The 21,760-nt window shown below is 44.2% G+C and overlaps 1 protein-coding gene across 14 annotated transcripts in view; it reads left to right on the forward strand.

The window, feature by feature from the left end:
• Gramd1b (GRAM domain containing 1B) overlaps positions 1–21,760 on the forward strand; it is a 237,336-nt gene that overhangs the window by 57,735 nt on the left and 157,841 nt on the right. For 4 of the 14 annotated variants that reach the window (XM_047515674.1, XM_047515675.1, XM_047515677.1 and 1 more), the window contains exon 1: positions 8,275–9,226. The exons of 1 other annotated variant lie outside the window; for it this stretch is intronic. In XM_047515674.1, coding sequence (XP_047371630.1) covers positions 8,853–9,226 — 374 coding nt within the window. In that variant the 5' untranslated portion in view covers positions 8,275–8,852. Of the gene's footprint in view, positions 1–8,261; positions 9,227–13,211; positions 13,399–21,760 lie in introns of those variants that run through there. 9 more of the 14 variants (XM_047515681.1, XM_047515682.1, XM_047515679.1 and 6 more) reach the window with 4 other exon arrangements.

Here is a 21,760-nt window from a genome sequence, read left to right on the forward strand (position 1 = left end):
TAAGAGTTAAAGCCAACTGTAGAATTGTATAGGAATTAATTATTTACAATTACTCCCTCCAGATGTTTGCTTGCAGAAAGATAAATGACTTCAGGGTACAGTGGGAATAGTTGACCAGGGCTGGATTACAGGGGCCACCAATGAAAATCCTCCAAGGAGCCGCACCTTCTTCTGCTTCTTTCTGTATCATAACAAAGCAATTCCAGTTTTTTGCTTGGCATAGTAGGTAAAGGCTAATATCCTTGGTGGGTGGCCAGTATAGTAATTGTATCCCTTCTGAACAAGCTTGGCAACTGTTTCTAGTTTCACTTTCATGATTTCAGCATTGTATCTTAGGATATGAAGTTATCACCCATTGTTCTGCTGAACCCTGGAAGTGGTTGGAGCGCACTGGCTCAAACGTGTAAAGTACTGTGAATCTTGACTTGCTTGTCTACAGAAGGTGGCTACTGTTTTCTGATTGAGGGACAGTGGAATCGCCAGCATTCCTATCAGAAAATCCTGGGTTGGCTGCTTTAACATTTAAAAGGAATCATTCGCTAGAGCATGAGAGTTCTCTTGAGTGAATTAAACTTCCAACTCTGATTGTCTTGGTCTTGGTATGAAAAGTCCTTTACCATCTGTGAAGTGCCACCTTTTTGATATGTGATTTCAGTAAAACTGTGTAGCTTCCCTGTGCCTCTGTTTTCTAATCTGTAAACCAAAAATGAACAATGGAGATAAAGTGATGGTTGAACCAGATCTTGGAAATCTGTTCTGCCATTCTGCAATTCTGAGATCGCTACATTGTGAATTCCTCCAAAGCCAAAACTTGCTTTTGTGCACCCCTGTTTTATAGCACCTAGAACAGTGTGCACAACAAATAAATGTTAAATGAATGAACCAGGGAAGATTTATAGTAACATAATATCTCCCCCTCAACCCTTGCCCACTTGAATGTTCATTATGCTCCATGCAAACTGTTCTTTCAGTAAATCCAAGAACTTGCCACACTCTCTTTCATATCTCATTGACTTTTCACGTGCAGCTTCTCTGTTGGAAACATGTTCCCTAGGTCTACATGGAAAACTTCTCTACCAACCTTCAAACTGTGACTAGGTACTGTCTCTGCTATAAAATTCTCTGGATCAGGGTCTTTCTCCCCTGTATGCACACAGCATTTGGTACACATTTCTACTGAGGTAGATTTTGCTACCAAGTTGTAGTTCTTCAATCGGTTTTCTGCTCCTTCCTCCCTTCCCCCAAATTTGAAGCAACTGAGGCCACAGTTATCTGTGATAAGCATTCAAAACGTATTTTCAAGAAGAGAATAATTTTACATAAACTTTTTAGAAACTCTTTATAGTACCGAGAATTATGGTATGCTTTGAATCTGGGAATATTAAATACTTTTTGATTGATTTGTTAGATTACCAGGTACACCACCAAGCTTCAATTTTCTTAGCAGGTATAGGCAGAACTCCATTTTAAATGGCATAATCATGCAGTTACATTTTGTTCCTCTGAAATGTAACATCTACCAACAATAAAACACATACACACACAAATTAAAAGGGGAAAAAACATCTTATTCTATACCTCAATTGTTCCCTTGATTGGGCTCTTCCTTCCTCTTTCTTTTTCCTTCTCCTTCTCCCTCTCTCTCTCTCCCTCTCTCTCCCTCTCCCTCTCCCTCTCTCTCTCTCTCTCTTTCTCTCTCTCTCTCTCTCTCTCTCTCTCTCTCTCTCTCTCCCTCTCAACACTTGGCTTTTTGCTTTTCACAATCTAACTCTGGGCCCTAGAAAAGTATTTAACACAAAATGATGCTCAAAACTATTTGAGAATGAATAGATGTTTCTGACTCTGTTCACTGCCTAATTTCTGGAAGGTGTAGGCTAATCTTGCAGACTTCCATTTATTCCTTCCCTGTTTACTCTTTAACCTATAGCAATCTCATTTCTCCTCTTGCCACTCCACTGAAATTGTTGTCTCAGAGGTCATCAATGACTTAATTATAAAATCTAATGGAATTGTCTCAGTCTTCCTCCTACCTGACTTCATTATAGCATTCAATATAATTTGTCTCATAGAAATATGGTACAATGGAGAATGCATGAGTTTAAAGTAGAGAAGCCCATTTGATGCATATCTTCCACTTCCTAGCTATATGAACTTGGGCAAGTCACCTTGTAAAATCTCTCATTATTATTATTATTATTATTATTTTGCGGTGCTGGGGATCGAACCCAGGGCCTTGTGCTTGCGAGGCAAGCACTCTACCAACTGAGCCATATCCCCAGCCCTCTCATTATTCTTATTATTCTGCTTTTGATAACAGTTCTCGGGAGAGTCAAATGGGATTTAGAGCATGAAGCACTTAGCATGCTGCCTGTCCTGCTGTAACCAGGCAATAAATTCTGGTTCCTTTCTTTTCTTGACTTCTGAATCATTACTTCCCCTTGGTTTTCTTCCATTCTATCTCTCTGAACAGATCTTCACATGGATCCCATTTTCCTCACCCATCTCTTCTCAGTCTGCATTTTTTATTGCCCTATTTCAAATTTTCCCCATCTCTTACCTGAACTATTTGCCATTCATATGATCAATATTCCAAAAATACTGGTGGATTGAATGTTAGTCTCCTGATTGGTCTATGTACTTTTTCCCTTTGCTCTTCCTGTACATATTTCAGGCTGTCACCAGAGCTAATGTTCCCCAAATACAGGTCAATAAAGTCACCCTCCCAGAACAAAAATCAAAATCAAAATCAACTTGAATATCATCCCTTTATCTGAAGGATAACATTCACCACAATCTGTCCCTTGTTTTTTCTACCTCATCTTCTACTATGTCCTTCCATATACTCTGACATTTTTCCTTATTTTCAGAAACTGAGTATTCACTCCTCTGTGCCTTCACTCAAACTTTTACTGCCCTATTCTTTCCTATTGAGATTCATGCTTTATGTCTTAAATGCCAGTTCCTTGATAGGGCTTGCCTGGACCATCTCTTTCCCTCTAGTTAAAATCTATCAATCTTTCTACTCACATCTCTTTTGCACTTAATTAATCCTGCCTGGATAGACTGTGTGCTCTGATGCACAAAGTGCATCTTATTTATCTTGCTGTGCTCCAGCGCTTACTCAGTTAGGAACCTTATAGAATGGTCTAGCTTAACAACTACTTGTAGAATTGAACTGAATTGAAAATCAACATAAACAGTCCTGTTTCCTAACAAGGTTAAAATAAAGGAAATGTAAATAGGCACAGTAAATGCTAACATTTATAGAGCACTTACTATGTGTTAAGTTCTGATCTAAATGGCCTACATGGTTCTAAATTCTTACAGCCACTTCAGGAGAGAGATGCTATTTAGGATCTTGATTTTACAGATGAGGAGATGGAGACACCCTGTCTGAGAGAAGGTGATAGAAGCTCTGCTAGCTTGACTTTGGGCCTGTGCTCTTAATAACTGGTTAATAGGCTGATATATTCCATGATGCTTCTGAGGAATGTGACTTGGGTAGCTAGAGCATGGGTTGATTGGCCAAGGATGGATGGGGTGACTGCAGAAGTCTTTTCCAGTCCTGGTTTGCATAAAAATTGTCCTTGCAAGATTTAGAGGACAAGAGATAATGTCTGCTTGTGCCTTGGTATTCTGGTATCAAGAACAAAGGTAGCCAAATGTTGCGCAAAACATGCTCTGACTCCTAAGCCTTTTAATGAGCTATGAAACCAGGAGGGCTTATCGGGTGGCAGTCCTTCTCCTGAGGTGACGTCATTGCTCACCCTGGCTCCTGTGAAGGCTAGTGGAAGCAAGCCTCTGCTGACCTTGGGCATTCCCCAAGGCTGACAGTCGCCCTCTCCCAGGCTGTGTTCTTGGAACTAACTCTCCATCAAGGTTTTGAAGCATTTTCTCCTTTTTCTTCAGACAATAGAAGCAGGACATGGTGGCTGGTCAACTGTGATTTTATTTAGATTGTGTTTAGCCAGCGTCAGCCTCCTACTCTACCCTCCTTCTCTAACCACATGAATCCAGTGCAATTTCCTCTGACCCATCTTAAGTGGCTAGCTGCTTTCTGGTAAAATGAAGGGGGGATTAGTGAAAGGGAGAAGAGAGGCCATGGGTGGGGTTTAAGTTATTCTCTCCAATTCCTTCTCCTGTCCCCATACCCTCCACCCCTAGTCCCTTGCTTCATCGCTACACTAGTGATTTCGATCACTGTATTTCTAGCTCCCTGTGCAAGATATTAAAGCCATTAGTGGGTTTCTGAGAGGTGTTTAGTATCTGTGATCAAAATCCCTGAAGCCAGTGATGGTCATTTCAGACTGACTTTGTTAGGCATAAGTGAATTGCTTTTACCTTAATGAGAATCTGGGCCTTAGAGACAGACACAGAACAGTAGGATAAGGATGGGCCTTTAAGAGATAATCTCTTTTCTTCCGTTGCTTCTAATGAGGCTCCAGTTACCTTTAAAGAGAAAGCCACTCTCTAACCAGGCTTGGTAAGGCATTCCAGTCCTTAACTGGCCTTACCCTTGGTAAAAGTTTAGCATCTGACCTGAACTCCCCCCATCCCTCTACACAAACTCATTTCTATTGTTCAGCAATAGACAGAGCTAGAGATTAATATCTGCCCATTGTTCTAATAGCATCTTCCATATTTCAAACTTTCCTGCGAGCCACAATCCCACTTGTGTCCAAAGCCTAGTACTTTCCTTTGGCCATTCTGAATGCTGTGCAGGACAAACTCTGTGTCCAGATTTGAGGTGGGAACTCTTTGTCTTGCAGCAATAGTGCCAAAGGGGACACCCTTGTGTTCTTGAGAATTTCCTGCCCTTGGTATCCTGGGATAGGTAGGATGGTGGGTTTGTGGGGCCTACATCTTCCACCTCACACCCACTTGGATGTGCACCCCAGAGAAAATTGACCTTGAAGTTGCTATTTTTCAATTAAGTTCTCTGCCGAAAGTATCGACTAAATAATGGACTATTTCTCTACGGGTCTCCAGAAGTAATAGACAGGTGTTGGGTGTCTTGTGTCGGTAGGAAAAGGGAGCTTGTGCAGCTGAGAATAAACAACAGTTGCTTGGTAATATGAGCTCCTTTCATTTAAAGTCAGAGGGCCAGCTGTGGATTGGGGGATGGGGGCCTGGGTTGGTCTGACCACTACCTGTTTGAGGGACAGGTGGCAAGGTGAGGTCAGTTTCCCAGAGAGCCATGGAGTCACTGAGAACCAAATATGGAAGAGGGGAAAAATGGAGGGTGGGGGTAGAGGGACCTGACAAATGAATGCTAAGGTTCTTGAAGAGGGTCCTGGAAACTCTTTGGCCCTGGCATCTGATACCATCTGCACTGGGCCATTGTTTTTCAAAGCATTGTGCTTCCATTTCCCTGCATGTGAAACTACTGTTGGAATTAACAGCTACTTGTAATTTCATAATGTACCCAACTGAAGCCAGTTAGTACAATTCTGGTGCTATTCATACTGCTTTCCAGAGCTAATGCATTTGATGTAATTTGGTGGCCTCTACACTGACTTCAGAAGGCCCAGGTTCAAGTTCTGGTCTTGTCCTTGATGAGTCATTGTCATTTATCACTGACCTTGGATAAATTACTGCATCTCTCTGTTTCACTTTTATCAATTGTAAAGTGAGAAGGATAAGTTCTGTTCTTCCTCACTGCGAGGGCCCCTGGAAAGAGGCAAAGTGATGTAGAAGAGCCCTTCTAAAATCATGACGGTCACATACAAATAAAAGCATAGGATTCTATAGATACTCAGAGGAAGGAAAAATTAGTTTGTCCTCAACATGCTTCCAGTTTTCAAGTGATGATGGTTCACAGTTGGAGGCATTCCATGTTTCAAAGCAGTGAATCATTATTACCTTTCTGAGGTATGTTTTGATAGTGTTGGCTGGGGATATAGCTCAGTGGGTACAGTGTGTGCTTTGCATGCACAAGGCCCTGGGCTCAATCCCCAGCACCACAAAAACAAAACAAAACAAAAGGTGATGGCTAGAAGGGATGAAGGGACTGCAGGTTGAAGTGAGCAAGGACACTATTAGGGTTTGTTTTTATTTTTATGTTTCAGAGTGTTGGAGATTGAACTCAGGGCCTGGAGCAGGCTGGGCTACCACTGAGCTATGTACCCCTAAGGACAGTGTTAGGGAAGAGATGTGCTCTGGGTATCTGCTTCCAAATCAAGTGAGACCTTTTTAGATTTGGTTTGGAGGAGGTTTTCTCTCAGGCCAGGTGAAATGTAAGTCCTGTGCCCAAGGGTTAAATTAAATCTCACAGGATTTGGGGTCCAGAATCTATTGTTGGGTAAAAAAAAAATTCGCTGAAGTATGTGGGAAAAAGGAACTGGTGGCTCTTCTTCCTTTTGACAGGCATGTGTTTAAATTCAGAGCACAACCTACAAACATAAAGGGGACTGTACCCTTTATTAACCCTTCTTCCTTTCTCTAAATTTTTTTTTTTCTCTCTCTCTCCAAATGAATTTGGTTTCCAAATGAATGGTGGTATTCTGACTTCCTTTGTTCCCTTACACACTAGTGACCCTGGTCTCTTACTTCAACAGTCCATCTAACAGGCAGCTTTCTGGAATTGGGAAGTTGTCAGACCCTCTGCAAAGTGCTCCTCCTTTGGAGGAAATCCAAGGCAGTGGTGAACTATGTGGAACTTGGCCTAGCTCCGGATCCTGAAGTTTGGAGTGGCAGCATAGCTTCCTCAATGTCCCGGCACCGGAAGAGGTGTCCTACTCCTTGCCAGCCCTGACACCTGATGGAAAGGGGTTTCTCCTTACCACGCTGTGTCCAGGAGTTAAAATAGAGTGATACCAAATCATCCCTGAGAGCCAATGGCCGGATGTGAAGAGTCAGAAACAGAAGCCCATGTTGGGGGGGGGGGGAGGGAGTCATTTTTAGGTGGACCTGGCCCTGGCTTTTCAGCTGCAGTGTCTCCTTGAGTAAGACGCACTTCCTTGCGTTTCACAGCCTCTCATAGGTTATACAATGTCAGGATGCTTTAAGCTGCCCCATGTGTCATTGCAGGATATGATGGACCCATGGCCAGCTGTCTGTGTCACCCTTGATGTTTTGCTGACCTGCAGGGATATAGTTTTTTGTTGTTGTTGCTGCAATAAATTCTTGTGGTCTTTTTAGATATGTAATTTCTCCTCAGCTTTGGGACACTTATGAAATGTAACTTTTATCCTGGCTCTAGGCATTGACTTCCAAATGGAAACTGTATCCACAGAGAGGGAAGAGAAGAGGTTGGATTCAGTTGTGAATTCTGTGTAGTCTTTGGGGTCTCTCTGGGTCTATTTGTACTGAAGAGGCAACTGCCCTGCTGGGGAGGAAAGGGAAGGGTGCTGCAGCTTCTCTTGTAGCAGCTGGGCTGATTGGATTCTGTCCAGCAGAGGAAAACCCCCGACAGGGTGGATCCCTTCCAAGGTCCATCTCTTAGGTTGATACCCAGGTCTGGGGAGGAAGTGGTTCAACACATCTTTGGACGCCACCAGGACTAGGATCTCTTCTAGGTTTCTGGGACCTGGGGGACACACTAGACTTTGTGACCCAGTCTATGACACTAGCAGACTGAAGCAGAATGCTAACAGTGCCAGGAATGGAAAGGGGTGCACCTGACTCTTGGGGCTCTGTTGGATACATTGCCTTGTTTTGTTTGCCCTCCTCTCTTTTATTCTTTCCTGGGGATGGGTTCATGGTATTTGCAGATTGTACAGGATTCAGTCTCTTCCTTACTGGTCCTGTGTGTCCTATTGTCTGTCTTTCCTTGGTATGTCATGTCTGGTGTCCTCAGCTCATGTCACAGAACTGTCCTTTCTTCTCAGCTCATCATTTTGGAAGCAGCCTTCAAGAATCTTACTTTGTCCCAGTGACTATGTAAGGTCTTCCTGTGTCTCAACGGCACCCCAAATAACTCAAAGCAAGCACCTTTCTTAGGAGCAGAGATTCAGTTGAAAAGTCCCCAGTTTTCCCTCAACCCGGTATCTTGGGTGGCCCTAGAGAGTGGGGACTGATACACCTATTACCTCCGCTTTGACCCTCTCCCCCAGAAAAATGCAGTTTGCTAATGGGTACTGCCTGGCCAATCATCGCTCTGAGAAAGTTTGGTCCGTGCTCCTATTTCATTAGGCTGATTGGAGCAGCCTTTACTGGGAGGTAGATCCCTCCCCAAGGGATTCCGTGTACAGTTACACTGCTGTCGCTGCTTCAGCATACCCTTTCAGGATAGCAATCCCACCCCGCCTCCGTCCCCCGCTAGTCCCCTGCTCCTCCGCCTCCTTTTTTGTTTTTATCCAGTGTTTCGCTTCCTCTCTTTCTCTCTTTTCCCCTCCCCTCCTACTACTGCCTCTTCCTCCTGCTCTCTACTTCCCTGCAGCGTCAAGCCGGTTCCCCAACCTGGTCTGCTGAACGCAAACCGCTGAGAGTTTGCTGCGCCGCCCCCTGGGGCCCCGGGCTGCGGAGTCTCGCTAAGGCAAAGACGCAAGCAAGCGAGAGATCGCAGTGGAAGACAAACAAGCGCGCGCGAGGGAAGCCCCAGGAGGGCGGCCGGGTGGCTAGCAGGCGGTCCCCGCCGCGCCCGGGTCGCCTCGCCGGCGGCGGACGGCCGGGAGGACGCGCGCTCCGAAAAGTTAAAGACTACCGGCCGCGCCGCGCCGCTTCGCCTCGCGTCCCTTCCCCGCCGCGCTCCAGGAAAAGGAACTTGCTCTTCTAGCAGCTAGAGACGCGAGCGTTTCCTAACGTGAGAGGGGACAGTGTGCCGAGGGGCCGGGGTGGGAAGCAGCGATCAGGAGACGCGAACAAGGCTGCTGGCCGAGGGCGTGGAAGAAACGCGGAGGCCACGGACCCCGATGCCGGCGGCCAACATGATGGAGAACCTGCAGTTGCCCGCCCTGCAGGTGCCCGAGACGCAGGGCGCGTCGGAGGGCAGTCCGGTCTGGTCCAGCTCGTCCACCCCTACGCTCCGCCGCCGGCGCTTCAAGATGCGCCGGATGAAGAACGTGCAGGAGCAGAGCCTGGAGGCCGGGCTAGCGCAGGACCTGCCGGTTGTCTTGGCTCCTGGCAAAGAGTTCCTGCAGCTGCCGTCCATCGAGATTACGCCCTCCAGCGACGAGGACACCCCGTGGTCCAACTGCTCAACACCCAGTGCTTCCCCGCGCCGAAAGCGCTTCCTTCTCCGCAAGTGGCTGAGGGTGAGGGAGCGGAAGGAGTGCAGTGAAAGCAGGTACGTCGCTGTTCCGCCCTGCCTTCCCGCCCCTCCCCAGAGCCGTCCACGGCCCCAGGGCATCCTGGTGGAAACTTCCAGGACTGAAGCAGGAGCCTGTTACCAGAGTAGGCTTAAGGCGCAGCGCCGGGTATCAGGGCTACTGAACTTCTACTTTCCACACTCGTCACCCATTTCCCCAGCCAGGGGCTTCATGTTATATGATATGTTGACAGGAGGTTTCCTGCTGCATTCCATCTCCTTCGATCTCCACAGCAAAATAAATAATAAAAAAGCAGCAGCTAGTATTTATTGAACTCTTATTATGTGAGGGCACCATGTGTCTCCAGATTTTAGCCATACAGGCCGGGTACAGTGGCGCACGCCTGTAATTCCATAGCCCGGGAGGCTGAGGCAGGAGGATCGCAAATTTTAAAATAGGCCTCAGCAATTTAGCGATGCTGTGTCTCAAAATAAAAAGTAAAAAAGGGGGTATGTGTCTCAGTGGTTAAGTGCCCCTGGGTTCAATCCCGGTACCAGAAAAAAGAAAAGAAAAGAATAAATCAGTAGAGTGAATGGAAGTATCCTTACAGAAACTCTGGCGGTACTATGATGATTCCTATTGTACCGATGGCCGAAAGCTACAGAGAGTTGTTAGATGGCTCGTCCATGCCCATTGCTGAACTACATTTCAGTTTTTATTTTTTATGTGGCTACACTAGGTTGCCTTAAACAGGGCCATATGTGTACAGGTGGAGTATTCATGTTGAGTGAGTCACATTTTCTACTACATCAGAGTCACATTTCCATACCACTGTGGTTTGTGCCAGCTACTTTTTTGCTGCGTAAAAGTGATACCTGAGTGGGGCAGCAATGGGGGTGCTGCGGAGTTTGTTTCCACCGCAGGAAAATTGGTGAAACCCATAGAGCAACTCCACTTGGCCTTGGTGGCAAGAACTGCTTCAGGCAACTGTATTTGAGCCAAGTCCATTTCCTGTGGGGGGTGGAAAGTCCTCTGTGGTTCATTGATACCATCTACCCTATTCATTTAAGTCTGGACTCTAGGGCTCTGACTCCTAACAGAGATTTGTGCTCTTGTGTGAAGTAACTGAATCATTGACCACTTAAAGGGATTCCTTTACTCCATCTGTTCACTTTCATTAATTTTATTGTATTTTATTTTGGGGGATACTGGGCATTGAATTCAGGGGTGCTTAACCACTGAGCCACATCCCCAGCCCTTTTAATTTTTTTGACTTTTTAAATTTTTATTGTCAGGGTCTTGCTAAGTTATTTAGGGCCAACTAAATTGCTAAGGCTGGTTTTGAACCTGCCATTTTCCTTCCCCAAACTCCTGGGCTGCTGGGATTACAGGGCATGTACCACCGCCCTTGGCTCATTCAGTTTAATTTAACAAGTATTTACTGAGTGTTTTTATAAGCTCAGTTTGGCATCAGCTAATTGTAGTGATGTTGAGAGGAGTGTGTGTGTTGGGGGGCTGGGTAGAGTGAAGGATGTGGAATTGAGAAGGAGATTAGTAGAACACTCATACCAAATTAAGATTTGTGAGTTTCACTCTATAGAAAAGACAGAGTCCCAGCCATAAAGAAGAATAAAATTATGGTATTTGCTGATAAATGGATGAAGTTGGAGACTATCATACTAAGTGAAATACGCCAAGCCCAAAAAAACAAAGGCTGAATGTTTTCTCTGATAAGTAGATGATGATATATAATGAGGTGGGGTGGGGAGAGAAGAATAAAGGAACTTTGGATGGTGTAGAGGAAAATGGGGTGGGAGTGGGTGGGGGAAGAAAGATAGTATTCCCCTATGTCTATGTATGACTACATGAATGGTGTGAATCTACATTGTGTACAACCATAGAAATGAAAAGTTGTACCCCATTTGTGTACAATGAATCAAAATGCAGCCTGTAAAAATAAAAATTAAAGTAAAAAAGAAAAGAAAAGACGGAGTCCCTGGAAGACGTATCCTATACCTTGTGGTACTGATTATATAAGAAAAGAGAACCCTGGAGCAGTAGAGAAAGACTTCTGGGAGAAAGAGATTCAAATCATGCCAAACAGAGATAGGTAGAAGGAAATAACAGGGGAAGTATGAGCATAGTTGCACACGATGGGCTAAGGGAACAACATGGGGAAAGGCAAAAGGAACAGGTGAGCCATGTGTCCGAAGGGGACTCTGAGGAGTGGTTAGGGTTAGGCAGAATATGAACATTCTAAGCCTTCCAGAGTTTCTGTTTTGTTTTAATGACCAAACATGGTTTTCCCGACTGATGCAAGTGTAGAGCTTTTTTCTGGGTCTTTCTGTCGACCTTGGGGTTAACAGTCTTTCTGTCTGGTACATCTTTCTGTTCTGGTATGACATTCTGCTACCTCTTTCCAGAAAGTAGAGAAAAATGGGATGAGGTTGGCAGGAGCAAATCTTGAACTGAGAGTTTGTTGGCTTTCCCCTCAAATGTAAGAGTCTCTAAAAGAGACTGTTTTGATCTTAAGATTCTGCCATGTGTACTGAGGACAAAATATGGAAAAAAGAGTCTTGCATTGCTGGCTGGGCTGGGGGTGAGGGTGAATCTGATTAGATTTAAGGAAGGTGTTCCTTGTTTTGAGTGTTATTTAAGGGTGTGGTGGAATCTTCATTTTTGTGGGAGTGGGGATCATACCCTTAAAAATCAGGAAAGATTTTTACCTCCTTAGCTGAAGAAAGCCTTTTAAGTAGTGGTTTGTTGGATTAGAAGAAAATATGTTTGCAGTTCTCCCTTAGTATCTACAGTGGGTTCATTCCTTGACTTCATGAGGATACTAAGTCCCTTGTATAAAATGGCATAGTATTTGCATATAACCCAGGCACATCCTTCTTTATACTTTAAATCATCTCTAAGTTACTTTATCACTTAAAAAATGTAAATGCTACCTAAATGGTTGCTGTACTGAGTTATTTAGAAAATAGTGACAAGAAAAAAGTTTGTACGTGTTCAGTATAGATGCAGTTTTTTTTGTGTGTATGTGTGTTATTGGGAATTAAACCCAGGGACACTCTACCACTGAATTACACCCCTAGTCCTTTTTATTTTTTATTTTGAGATAGGGTCTTGCTCAGTTGCCCAGGCTGGCCTTGAACTTGTGATCCTCCTACCTTGACCTCCCAGGTTGCTGGGATTGCAGGTGTGCGTCAGGGTGCCTGGGTAGGCGAATTTTAATTTTAAATCTGGGTGCATTGAAAAAGACCGGCTCTGGATTCAAACCTAAATTCATCTAATTCAGATCTCTACTCTCAACCACTGCTATCCTGTCTCTGTTGGAATCTATCTGGATTATGTCTAAAACAAAAACCTTCTTAGAAAGAAAGGTAACCATCAAGTGAATAGGTGCCTGTAATACCCACCAAGATTACCTGAGAAGGAATTGGCATTTAGAGGGCAGAGAGCGTCAGGCTTAAAGTCAGAAGACTTGGGCTTACACCTAATTATGTCTTTGTTTCACTGTGGAACCTTGGATACCTCAGTTTACCTTGGCAAGTTCACCTTGATCTTTGGAAGGAAATATGTGTGGGTTAATGGGAGGTCACAAGAGTAATACAGGGGAAAATGTTTTGTAAACTTCCTCTTGCTGGTCAAGGTTAAAGGCTTGTCATTATTCTGCGAGTCTCTCACATGGAGTAGATGCTTGCCTAATAGTATGAGGTTACGTACTCACGTGTCCCAGAACAGCAGCTGGGTCTCCTTGCATGTAACGTGACTTGGAAATAAGATTAGAAAATGGTTCTGCTCTGGCTTGGATTAAGGAGGATTAGCATACCTCGTCACATTCCCCACCCCAAATCTACCTTTTTGCAATGGAGAAAAACACCTTTGAGGCTTGACATGGAATTCATTTGGGATGAGGGATAAGGCAAGGGACCGAGAGGGCCATAGATTATGAATTTTAACCACACAGAGCTTTAAATACAAAGAGTACTAGAGGATCCCCTTCTTCTTCAACCCTAGGAAGAAGTGGAGAATATGGTAAAGTTTGCATGGTGAGGGGATCCCAGGACCCAGAAGTATGACATTCGAACACTCCAAGTGCACTCTTGTCCATCTTTATGTCTTCCCTGTCTTCACTGTACCTGGCCTTTCATGGGGATCCATAGATATTTGTGGATGAATAAATTGGTGATGAGTGAGTGGATAATTCCCTTTTCTCTACTGTTCGAAGTGGAATTTACTGAGAAATTTTCCTGGAGGAGATGAGTATAGAGCTGAGTTTTTAAAAATAGCTTTATTGAGTTTTAATTTACATACCATACAATTCACCTATTTCTTTTAATTTACATACCATACAATTCACCTATTTAAAGTGTTGAATTTGGGGCTGGGAGTCTATCTCAGTGGTAGCATATTTGCCTAGAGCATGCGTGAGACACTGGGTTCAATTCCTAAGGTGGAAAAAACAGTTTTTAAGTCATTGGTCTTTAGTATACTCATATATGTCTGCAATTTAAAAACATTTCTTCACTTTACAAACTAAGCTGTATCCTTTAGCTAGCACCCTCAATTCTCCCACCCCACATCTCACCTGCCCTAGAAACCATTAATCTACTTGCTATGGAGAGCTGAGTTTTGACCAGGGACCAAATACATCTTGGTAAAAGTGATTTGGGTGTGTTGGCATGAAAATTGAAGTGAATAACTGTTGTAATCTGTTTTTCTGTTGCTATGACAAAATACCTATAACCAGGTAATTTAGAAAGAATAGAGGACTATTTTGGTCATGGTTCTGGAGGCTGAAAGTCCAGAAGCCTGGCACTGGCATTAACTCGTCATCTGGTGAAAGCCTCTGCTGTATCATAACGTGGCAGAGGATATCACAGGAAAGACAGAGCAAACCACTAGCTGGGATCTTTCTTTCTCTTCTAAAACATCTAATATTATTGTGAGGACCCCATCCTCATGACCTTATCTAGTCCTAATTACTTCCCAATCTAAATGTCATTGACATATGAATTTGGGGGTTAAGTTTCTAACATGAACATTTGGGGGATACATTCAAGTTATAGCAGGTGTGTTAGTTTGAAGATGGGCAGGGTAGACCAAGGGTGGTCTTAATGAGGAATGTGAAAAATGGGAGTGGTATGGGCAGCTGTTGGGCCAACAGACTTTAATTTTTGCCAGAGTTTGAATTTCAATGAATCAGTCATTAAAAATGTAATGAAGTCCTGTATACAGAATTCTTTCTATGCAAAGAAGATACAACTCAATGGAGAGCTAATGTAGGTTCTGGAACCTGGGAAAGACATGCTCAGAATGGCATTGGAAGCAACTAGTTCTTGCTCTTCGGGGTGACTGGGTGGAAGTGTGGTGAGGTGGAGGCCTCAGGCCCTGCACTGTTCTGTCAGTTGTCTGAAGGGGAGTCATGTGGTAACCACCATTGGAGGTGGCTCCTGTCCTCCTGGCTTTCATCAAGAATACACTTCTTGGGGCTGGGGAGATAGCTCAGTTGGTAGAGTGCTTGCCTTGCAAGCATGAGGCCCTGGGCTCGATTCCCAGCATTGCCAAAAAAAGAAAAAGAATATACTTCTTTCTTTTTTTCCTGGCTGGCTATGTTGCCCTCTGAGCTCAGGAAATGATTTAGTCTGAACTTGAGCGGGGCAAACTTTTAGAATGAGTACCTTTAACAAACAAGCAAGCAAATCAACAACAACAATAAAAGAAGGAGGAGGAGGAGGAAGAGGAAGAGGTGAAAAGATTTAGTACCTTCCTGTCTCCCTAAATCTCTTGGTCAGAGGTGGTGTGATGATTGTTAAAAACCCACACTGAGGCAGGGCCTGGTGGGACATGCCTGTAATCCCAACCGCTAGGGATTATGAGGCAGGAGGCTCTTGAGTTCAAAGCCAGCCTCAGCAATTTGGTGAGGTCCTAAGCAACTTAGTGAGATCCTGTCTCAAAACAAAATGTTAGAAAGGGCTGGGGATGTGGCTTAGTGGTTAAGCGCCCCTGGTTTCAATGCCCAGTACCAAAAAACAAACCAAAGAAACAGAAACTAAAAAACAAACCCACCCTGAGTCTAGTGTGGGGATTAACACCTGTAATCCTAGAGATTCGGGAGCTGAAGGCAGGAAGATCTCAAGTTCAAGACCAGCCTGGGCAACTTAGTAAGACGCCGTATCAAAAATTAAAAAGAGTTGGAGGGACCTGGGGTTGTGGCTCAGTGGTAGAGTACCTGCCTAGCACATGTGGTACTCGGTTTGATCCTCAGCACCACATAAATAAAAAAAATTATTGTGTCCATCTACAACAAAAATCTATTAAAAAAAAAAAAGAGTTGAATGGTGTAACTCAGTGGTAGAGAGCCCCTGGCAATTCCTGGTATTACAAAAAGTCTGAAAAAAATTGCGTCTAAACTGGGTACAGTGGTGCACACCTGTAATCCCAGTGATTTAGGAGGCTGAGGCAGGGGGATCGCAAGTTTGAGGCCAGGCTCAGCAAATTAGCCAGGTTCTCAGCTACTTGGCAAAATCCTGTCTCAAAATAAAAAAAAATAAAAAGCTGTGGATGTAGCTCAGTGGTAAAGTACCCCTGGGTTCAATCATCAGTACCAAAGCAAACAAACAACAACAACAACAAAATCTACACTGAGTATCAGAGCCTCTCCAACCCCTGTTGGACCCTAGCAAAAAGTCCGGAATCAGGTGTAGCTATATATTCCAGAATGGCATCTTTTCATCACTCTCTGGAGGTGATAGGGGAAACGGACAAGGGGCAAGTGAAATGGGCAATGGCCAACTGCAGGCTTTCTGGAGAACACAAAAGTGTCTCTCTGCTCCTCTCCCCTGGGCATATTCCTGATTATCACCTATGTACTACCTTTCCCTGACTGCCTTTTCCCTCTTCTATATAACATATCTACCCTGTCATGATTGCTCATAGTCCAGCAGGCTGGTAGCTAGAGAGTGTTTTCAACCTGGAACCTCGGGGTTTCTGTTTGACTCCACACTGGTAGCGCCCCTTGCTGATTCTGCCCAGCCTGGTAGACTAGGTTGTCTGCCTGACTCTAGCCTAGTTGATGTGTGGTTTGCAGGTAATGAATATACATCATTGGCATGTTTATCTTGATTCTCTATCCTCTTTCTCTGACCCTTAGAGGAAGAATTGCTTCAGGTTTCAGGACAGTTTCCAGGGGAGCTTCCAGGGGAGCAGGTGATTTTGTGCATTCCAACACTTGACTCATTAGAGGGTCTTTGTAGAGCTCTGCACTCTGGGCACTGCCCTGTGTAAGAAGCACAGGGAGTGTGGTAGAGAGAAAGCTTATGTCCTTCTGAATACAAAGCAATAAACAGATGCAAAGGAGATCTGTGACAGGTTAGCCTACTAAGTAGTCAGTGCTGGATAGGGTTAACTAGCAAAGACTTATGCTGACCCAGAATTCCTTGAGGGCAGGGACCAAGTCCCACTTCATACCAAGTTTTCTGCTAAGCGCCTTAAGTACATGATTACACTTAATCCTCACAACAAACCCCTGAGGTACGTTTTACAGCGGGGAAACCTGAAGTTCAAAGATTAACTTGCTCCTGGACAAACAGAAGCATGGCTGAGTTTTGGACCATGTTCTTCTGATTCCACCTCCACATGCAGCGGGTCTTTGCATGCTTGAGAATGTGTGGATGTGGAGGAGTTGGTTCTGAGGGAAGGTAGGGATTCAGAAAGATGGGAGGCCAGGGAAGAGACACGCGGGGGAGAGGGCGAGTTGTGGGAAGCGCAGCAGTACGTGGGCGATACACATGGTACAGGTGGACTGCCTTGGGAGAATCAGCCCACCATTGACTATAGATGTGGTTTCTAGATTAAAATAATTTGTGGAAACTGAGATGGTAGAGATGGAGTCCTGTGGGCTGATTCAACATTGGCCAGGTTCCTCTTTGGAAGTTGGTATTTCAAGAGTTTCCCTGGGTTTATGCACTTGAGTGTGCCAATTACGCATCAGGCAAGACACAAGGATAAACATGGGACAGATTAACAGGTGAGAATTCGGCCCCTTGTAGTTAGTTTCTTCCAGGTCCTGTGTATCTTCCAGTTGCTTTGCTGGTCACTGATAATTGCCTCTGGTGTGCTCAGTTTTCATTAAGGCATCTGAATGGCTAAGTTGCCAGCGGGGAATTTTCTTCCTGACCCCAGTGGGAGAATTGCCTGACCCTGGAGCAGGTGTTTAGATGTAGAGCCCAGGCTGGCCTGGTTACTGGGCCGTGGTGTGGAGAGAGCCTTAGGAGGGTTGGGGCTTTTCCTGGGTCCTTTGCTTTCTTGTGATTGTTTCCTTTGTGGCCCAAATCAGTGTGTGACTTTCCAAAGGGTTATAGTACCTGATGTATAGGAGAAAGAGCTTTTCATTGTCTTGGGGGAGGGGCTAGAAGCTCTTTGACCATGACTTTGGAGCTAGAGGAAATTTTTCTCTCAGAGATAATAAAATGTTTCTGAGGGACACAGAACAGAAAATCAAGCATGGACGTTAAAGTAGGAGGAAGGATCCAAGATGAAGTGTTTAGAGCTGGTGAAGAGGTGCCACACAAGGGACTGCCCTCTCATGCCACCAAAGCATCCTGGAGGTGGTCCTGATTTCAGATACTCTCTTCTGTTAGACTATGTTTCTGGATTTTTGGTCTTCTAGTTCAAAATCATCACTAGGAAAATACCTCTGCGCCTTAGCTGAGACCAGTGGTGGGAGAGGAGAGGGGTTGGGGAGAACTATGGGTATTTCCTTTGAGGCCTCAATAGATCTTTTTGGTTAGATAGTGGGAAACCTTTTCTTCTGCATTCTTTGCACATTCTTTGACAGGGCTGAGACTCTGGTCACTCAACCCTGATCTAGTGATATGATAGAGAAATAATGAGGTGACCAGGTTCTGGCTGGAGCTCAGGCCTCTGACCTAAGGTGTTGGTCAATTTCAACCTGACCCATCATCACATCTCTGGAACATCTTTGTTCTTTTTAAGGCCTCTCTGTGTCAGCGCTTCGCTGGGGTAAAGCCTGTTCCCAGCCTGGTGCCTCTGCCTCCACAATCTGACCACAGAGGTTTGCAGCCTGGCTGTTTTGGGTTGGTAAATGTAGCCAGGAAATAACAGGGCTGAGGAAGCAAACTTGAAAAACAAATAACAGCCCACTTGGTTTTTCCCCTCTTTTGCAACTATGGAAAAAGTGTTTGCCTAGGGACCTAGTGTGGGGATGGTAACTGCTATGTATGGTTTGTCCCTGGAACTCAGGCTGGAGTGAGGTATTAAGGGGTATTAATCCAACTATGATGTTTAGAGGTGGGACTTTTAGGAGATGACACTGTTATGTAAGGTCATTAGGTGGAGTCCCAAGTCCCCCCTGACTGAATCCTGGTGACTTTATAAGAAGAGGGACAAAGATCAAATTAGACATACCTGCCTACTTCCTGTCTCTTGTCATGTAATACCCTGTGCCATGTCTGGATTCCTTTAGCAAAGAGGCCGTCACTAGATGCAAGCTAGCCCTTTAACCTCCAGAACTGTGAGTTGAATAAACCTCTTTTAAACAAAGTTAGCATGCCTCAGGTATTTAGTTACAATAATGAAAAACTGACTTAAGCACGAATCCTTGCAATATTTGCCCCAACAAGTAGGAAGATACAGAAAGACAATGGATGGTTAGTTTTGTGATGTATTTTCGAGAATCTGCAAGGGCCTTCTAGTTCATTGTCTTGAATAAATCATTTTTCACAGTAGTCCACAAATATGTGTCTAATAAAATATCTAGTTAATTGTGAATTTTTGGGGTAGTTTGAAAGAGGAAAGTAGGTTATAATTATAATTTAACATGCTAAACCAACTATTAATGGCATGTTTGGTAGATTATAATCTACTGTTTTTTTTTTTTTTTCCTCATTCAAATTTTCTTTTTAATTGAGGGACTTTTCTTTTTTTCTTCTGTAACTTGTTCCCATAGAAGGTAAGGGAGAACACTGGTTCAAAGTTTGAGGTTAAGTAACTCCAAAGAAAGAACAAATTGTTTTTCATCTTTACATTATTCTTTATTTTCTTACATACCAAGCAATTCTTCAGTGGACACCAACTGACTGTCTCAAATTCAATTGAATTCTGATGCCATCAACCTGGAGATGGCATAATCCCATAGATGAGGGCTCAGTTCTACATGATTACCTTCACTTCAGATGCCAGTTTCAAGACCCAGATTGCCTGCCAAACCTCTGACCCAATGACTATAAACCTGGGTTCCTAATCCCCTCTTTGACTAATTTGCTAAGAAGGCTCACAGAACTCAGGGAAACCCATTCACCAGTTTATTACTAAAGACACAGAAGGAAAGCCAGGTGGAGAAGCATATACGACAAGGTGTGTGGTGGGGCAGGGATCTTCTCTGCTTTTGGGGCATACCAGCCTCCCAGCACCCCCATGAATTCAGCAACACAGAAGCTCAGCAAAAGTTTGCTGCCCAAGAGTTTTTGCAGAGTTTGATCTACAGTCCTCCACACCACCCACTTGTCACCATTTCCCCTTTTATTGGGGGAGGCAGGGGTCAATGGGTTGGGCTGAAAATCCCCACTGTCTCTGGTGAGTGACCCCATCTGGGGTTATCTAGAAGCCTTATCCTAAGTTATGCCTTAGTATAAACCCAATGTATCCAAAGGGCTAGTTATGAATAAAAGACACTTGTATCTTGCTGAGTGTGGTGCTGCAGCCGGCAATCCCAGCAGCTTGGGAGGCCAAGTCAGGAGGATCACAAGTTCTAAGCCAGCCTGGGCAAACCTAGCCAGACTGAAAACAAAAAGAAGTGGGGGCGTGACTTAATGGTAAAGGGCCCCTGGGTTCAATCACCAGTACTGAAAAAAATAAAAACCAAAAGCCAACAACAACAACAAAAACCAGACCAAAACAAAACAAAAATCTTATCACTCAGGAGAGTCCAAGGGCTTTAGGAGTTCTGTGATAGGAGCTAGGGACAAAGGCTGAATAGATTTCATGTTATACCACAGGTCACCCCTTGCTCTTTGACCATGAATCCTTTATAATTAAAGGATCGTAACAGTTCAAAGATACTGGTTCATTACTAGTCCCATTGAGTCATTAATAATTGGTCCAGTCTATCATGGTATCAAATGAAACTATCTCTCAGTGTGAGGATACTTAGGCTTGTAGTTTTCCATTTCATCTTGTCAGGTTCCATTGCTGAGACCACTCAGGTACCTATTCAGGTGCCTGGTCTAACAGAGTTAGGAGACAGGCTCATCTCTTGCTTCGAGCCTCTTCTGAGGAGTTAGTGTAGTATTAGATCTCCTTCATCAATAGGACATTTATTTATTCTGTTACTCGCAGCTACTGTCCCTCTTTCCCCATTAAAACCCAGATATTCCCACCTCTGGGAGAAGCATCAGGTTCGGCCACTGCTGGTCCAGATAACTGGCAGTCTGGTAAGTTCCGCCCCAATAGTCCACTTCCATTAATGTAGGTTAGGGTGACTCAAGGGGTATCTTGACCATTAGGCAGTGCAGCTGCATTTATTATTAACCCCTGTGTCCCAGATGAGGTGTGGGTACAACCTGTTCCACGAGATCTTTAAGAATTCTGACATAAAGGATTAAAAATCCAGTTACAGAAATCAACCGGGTTTCTAGCACTTGTCAATAACATCTTTGGTCAGTTGATCACTGCATCAAGTAGGGAAAAAAAGTGGGCTGATGTATGGTAGAGCATTTGCTTAGCATGCATGAGGCCCTGAGTTTTATCCCTAGAACCAACCCCAGAAGGTTAAAAGTATAGTCATCTGCTGTGGTTTGAATATGTCTCCTAAAATTTCATGTGTTGGAAATTAATATCCAAATTCATATGTTCATGGTATTTGGGGAGTGGGACTTCAAGAGGTAATGAGGATTAGATGGAGCTGTGAGGGTGGGCTCCCAATGATATTAGTGTCTTTATAAGAAGTAAGATCTAAGATAGCAAGCTTGCTCTTTCTTGCCATGTGATGCCCCCTGCCATGTTATGATTTGACAAGAAGACCCTTGCCAGATACTGAGCTGATACCAGTGCCATGTTCTTGCGCTTCCAGCCTCTAGAATCATAAGGCAAATAAACTATTCTTTGCTATATCTCTTCTCATTATCGGATATTATAGATGGTAAAGTGCATTTCCTCCTTTGAAGAAATGATGGTTGGACATCCAAATTGGTGTGGTGGCTTCTGTTCCTGTTCTTTTGTAGTACTCTGGGCTTTTCCATCTTTCATCAGGGATACAGTCCAGAATCAGAGTCAGTTTCTATTCCTGTCAATGCTGATTTGTAGCCTCCTGAGACTACCAATATCAGTTTGACTTGCCAGCTAGGTACAGGACTTCCCTCTTGGGGAATCTGCTACAGAGCCATCTGCAATCTCTGCTTCTTTCATTGGCAAATCAAACATTTCTTATTGGTATTATATGTCTCAGAGGGTATAAGATGAATATGTCTAGACTGGGTTCATTGCTGCATTGTTGAAGTACTTCCATGTCTCCTCATTTTATGGACCCAGGTGGCTGTCTTACGTGA

The sequence above is a fragment of the Sciurus carolinensis genome, chromosome 11 (genome assembly GCF_902686445.1).
Source record: "Sciurus carolinensis chromosome 11, mSciCar1.2, whole genome shotgun sequence".
Taxonomy (NCBI): domain Eukaryota; kingdom Metazoa; phylum Chordata; class Mammalia; order Rodentia; family Sciuridae; genus Sciurus; species Sciurus carolinensis.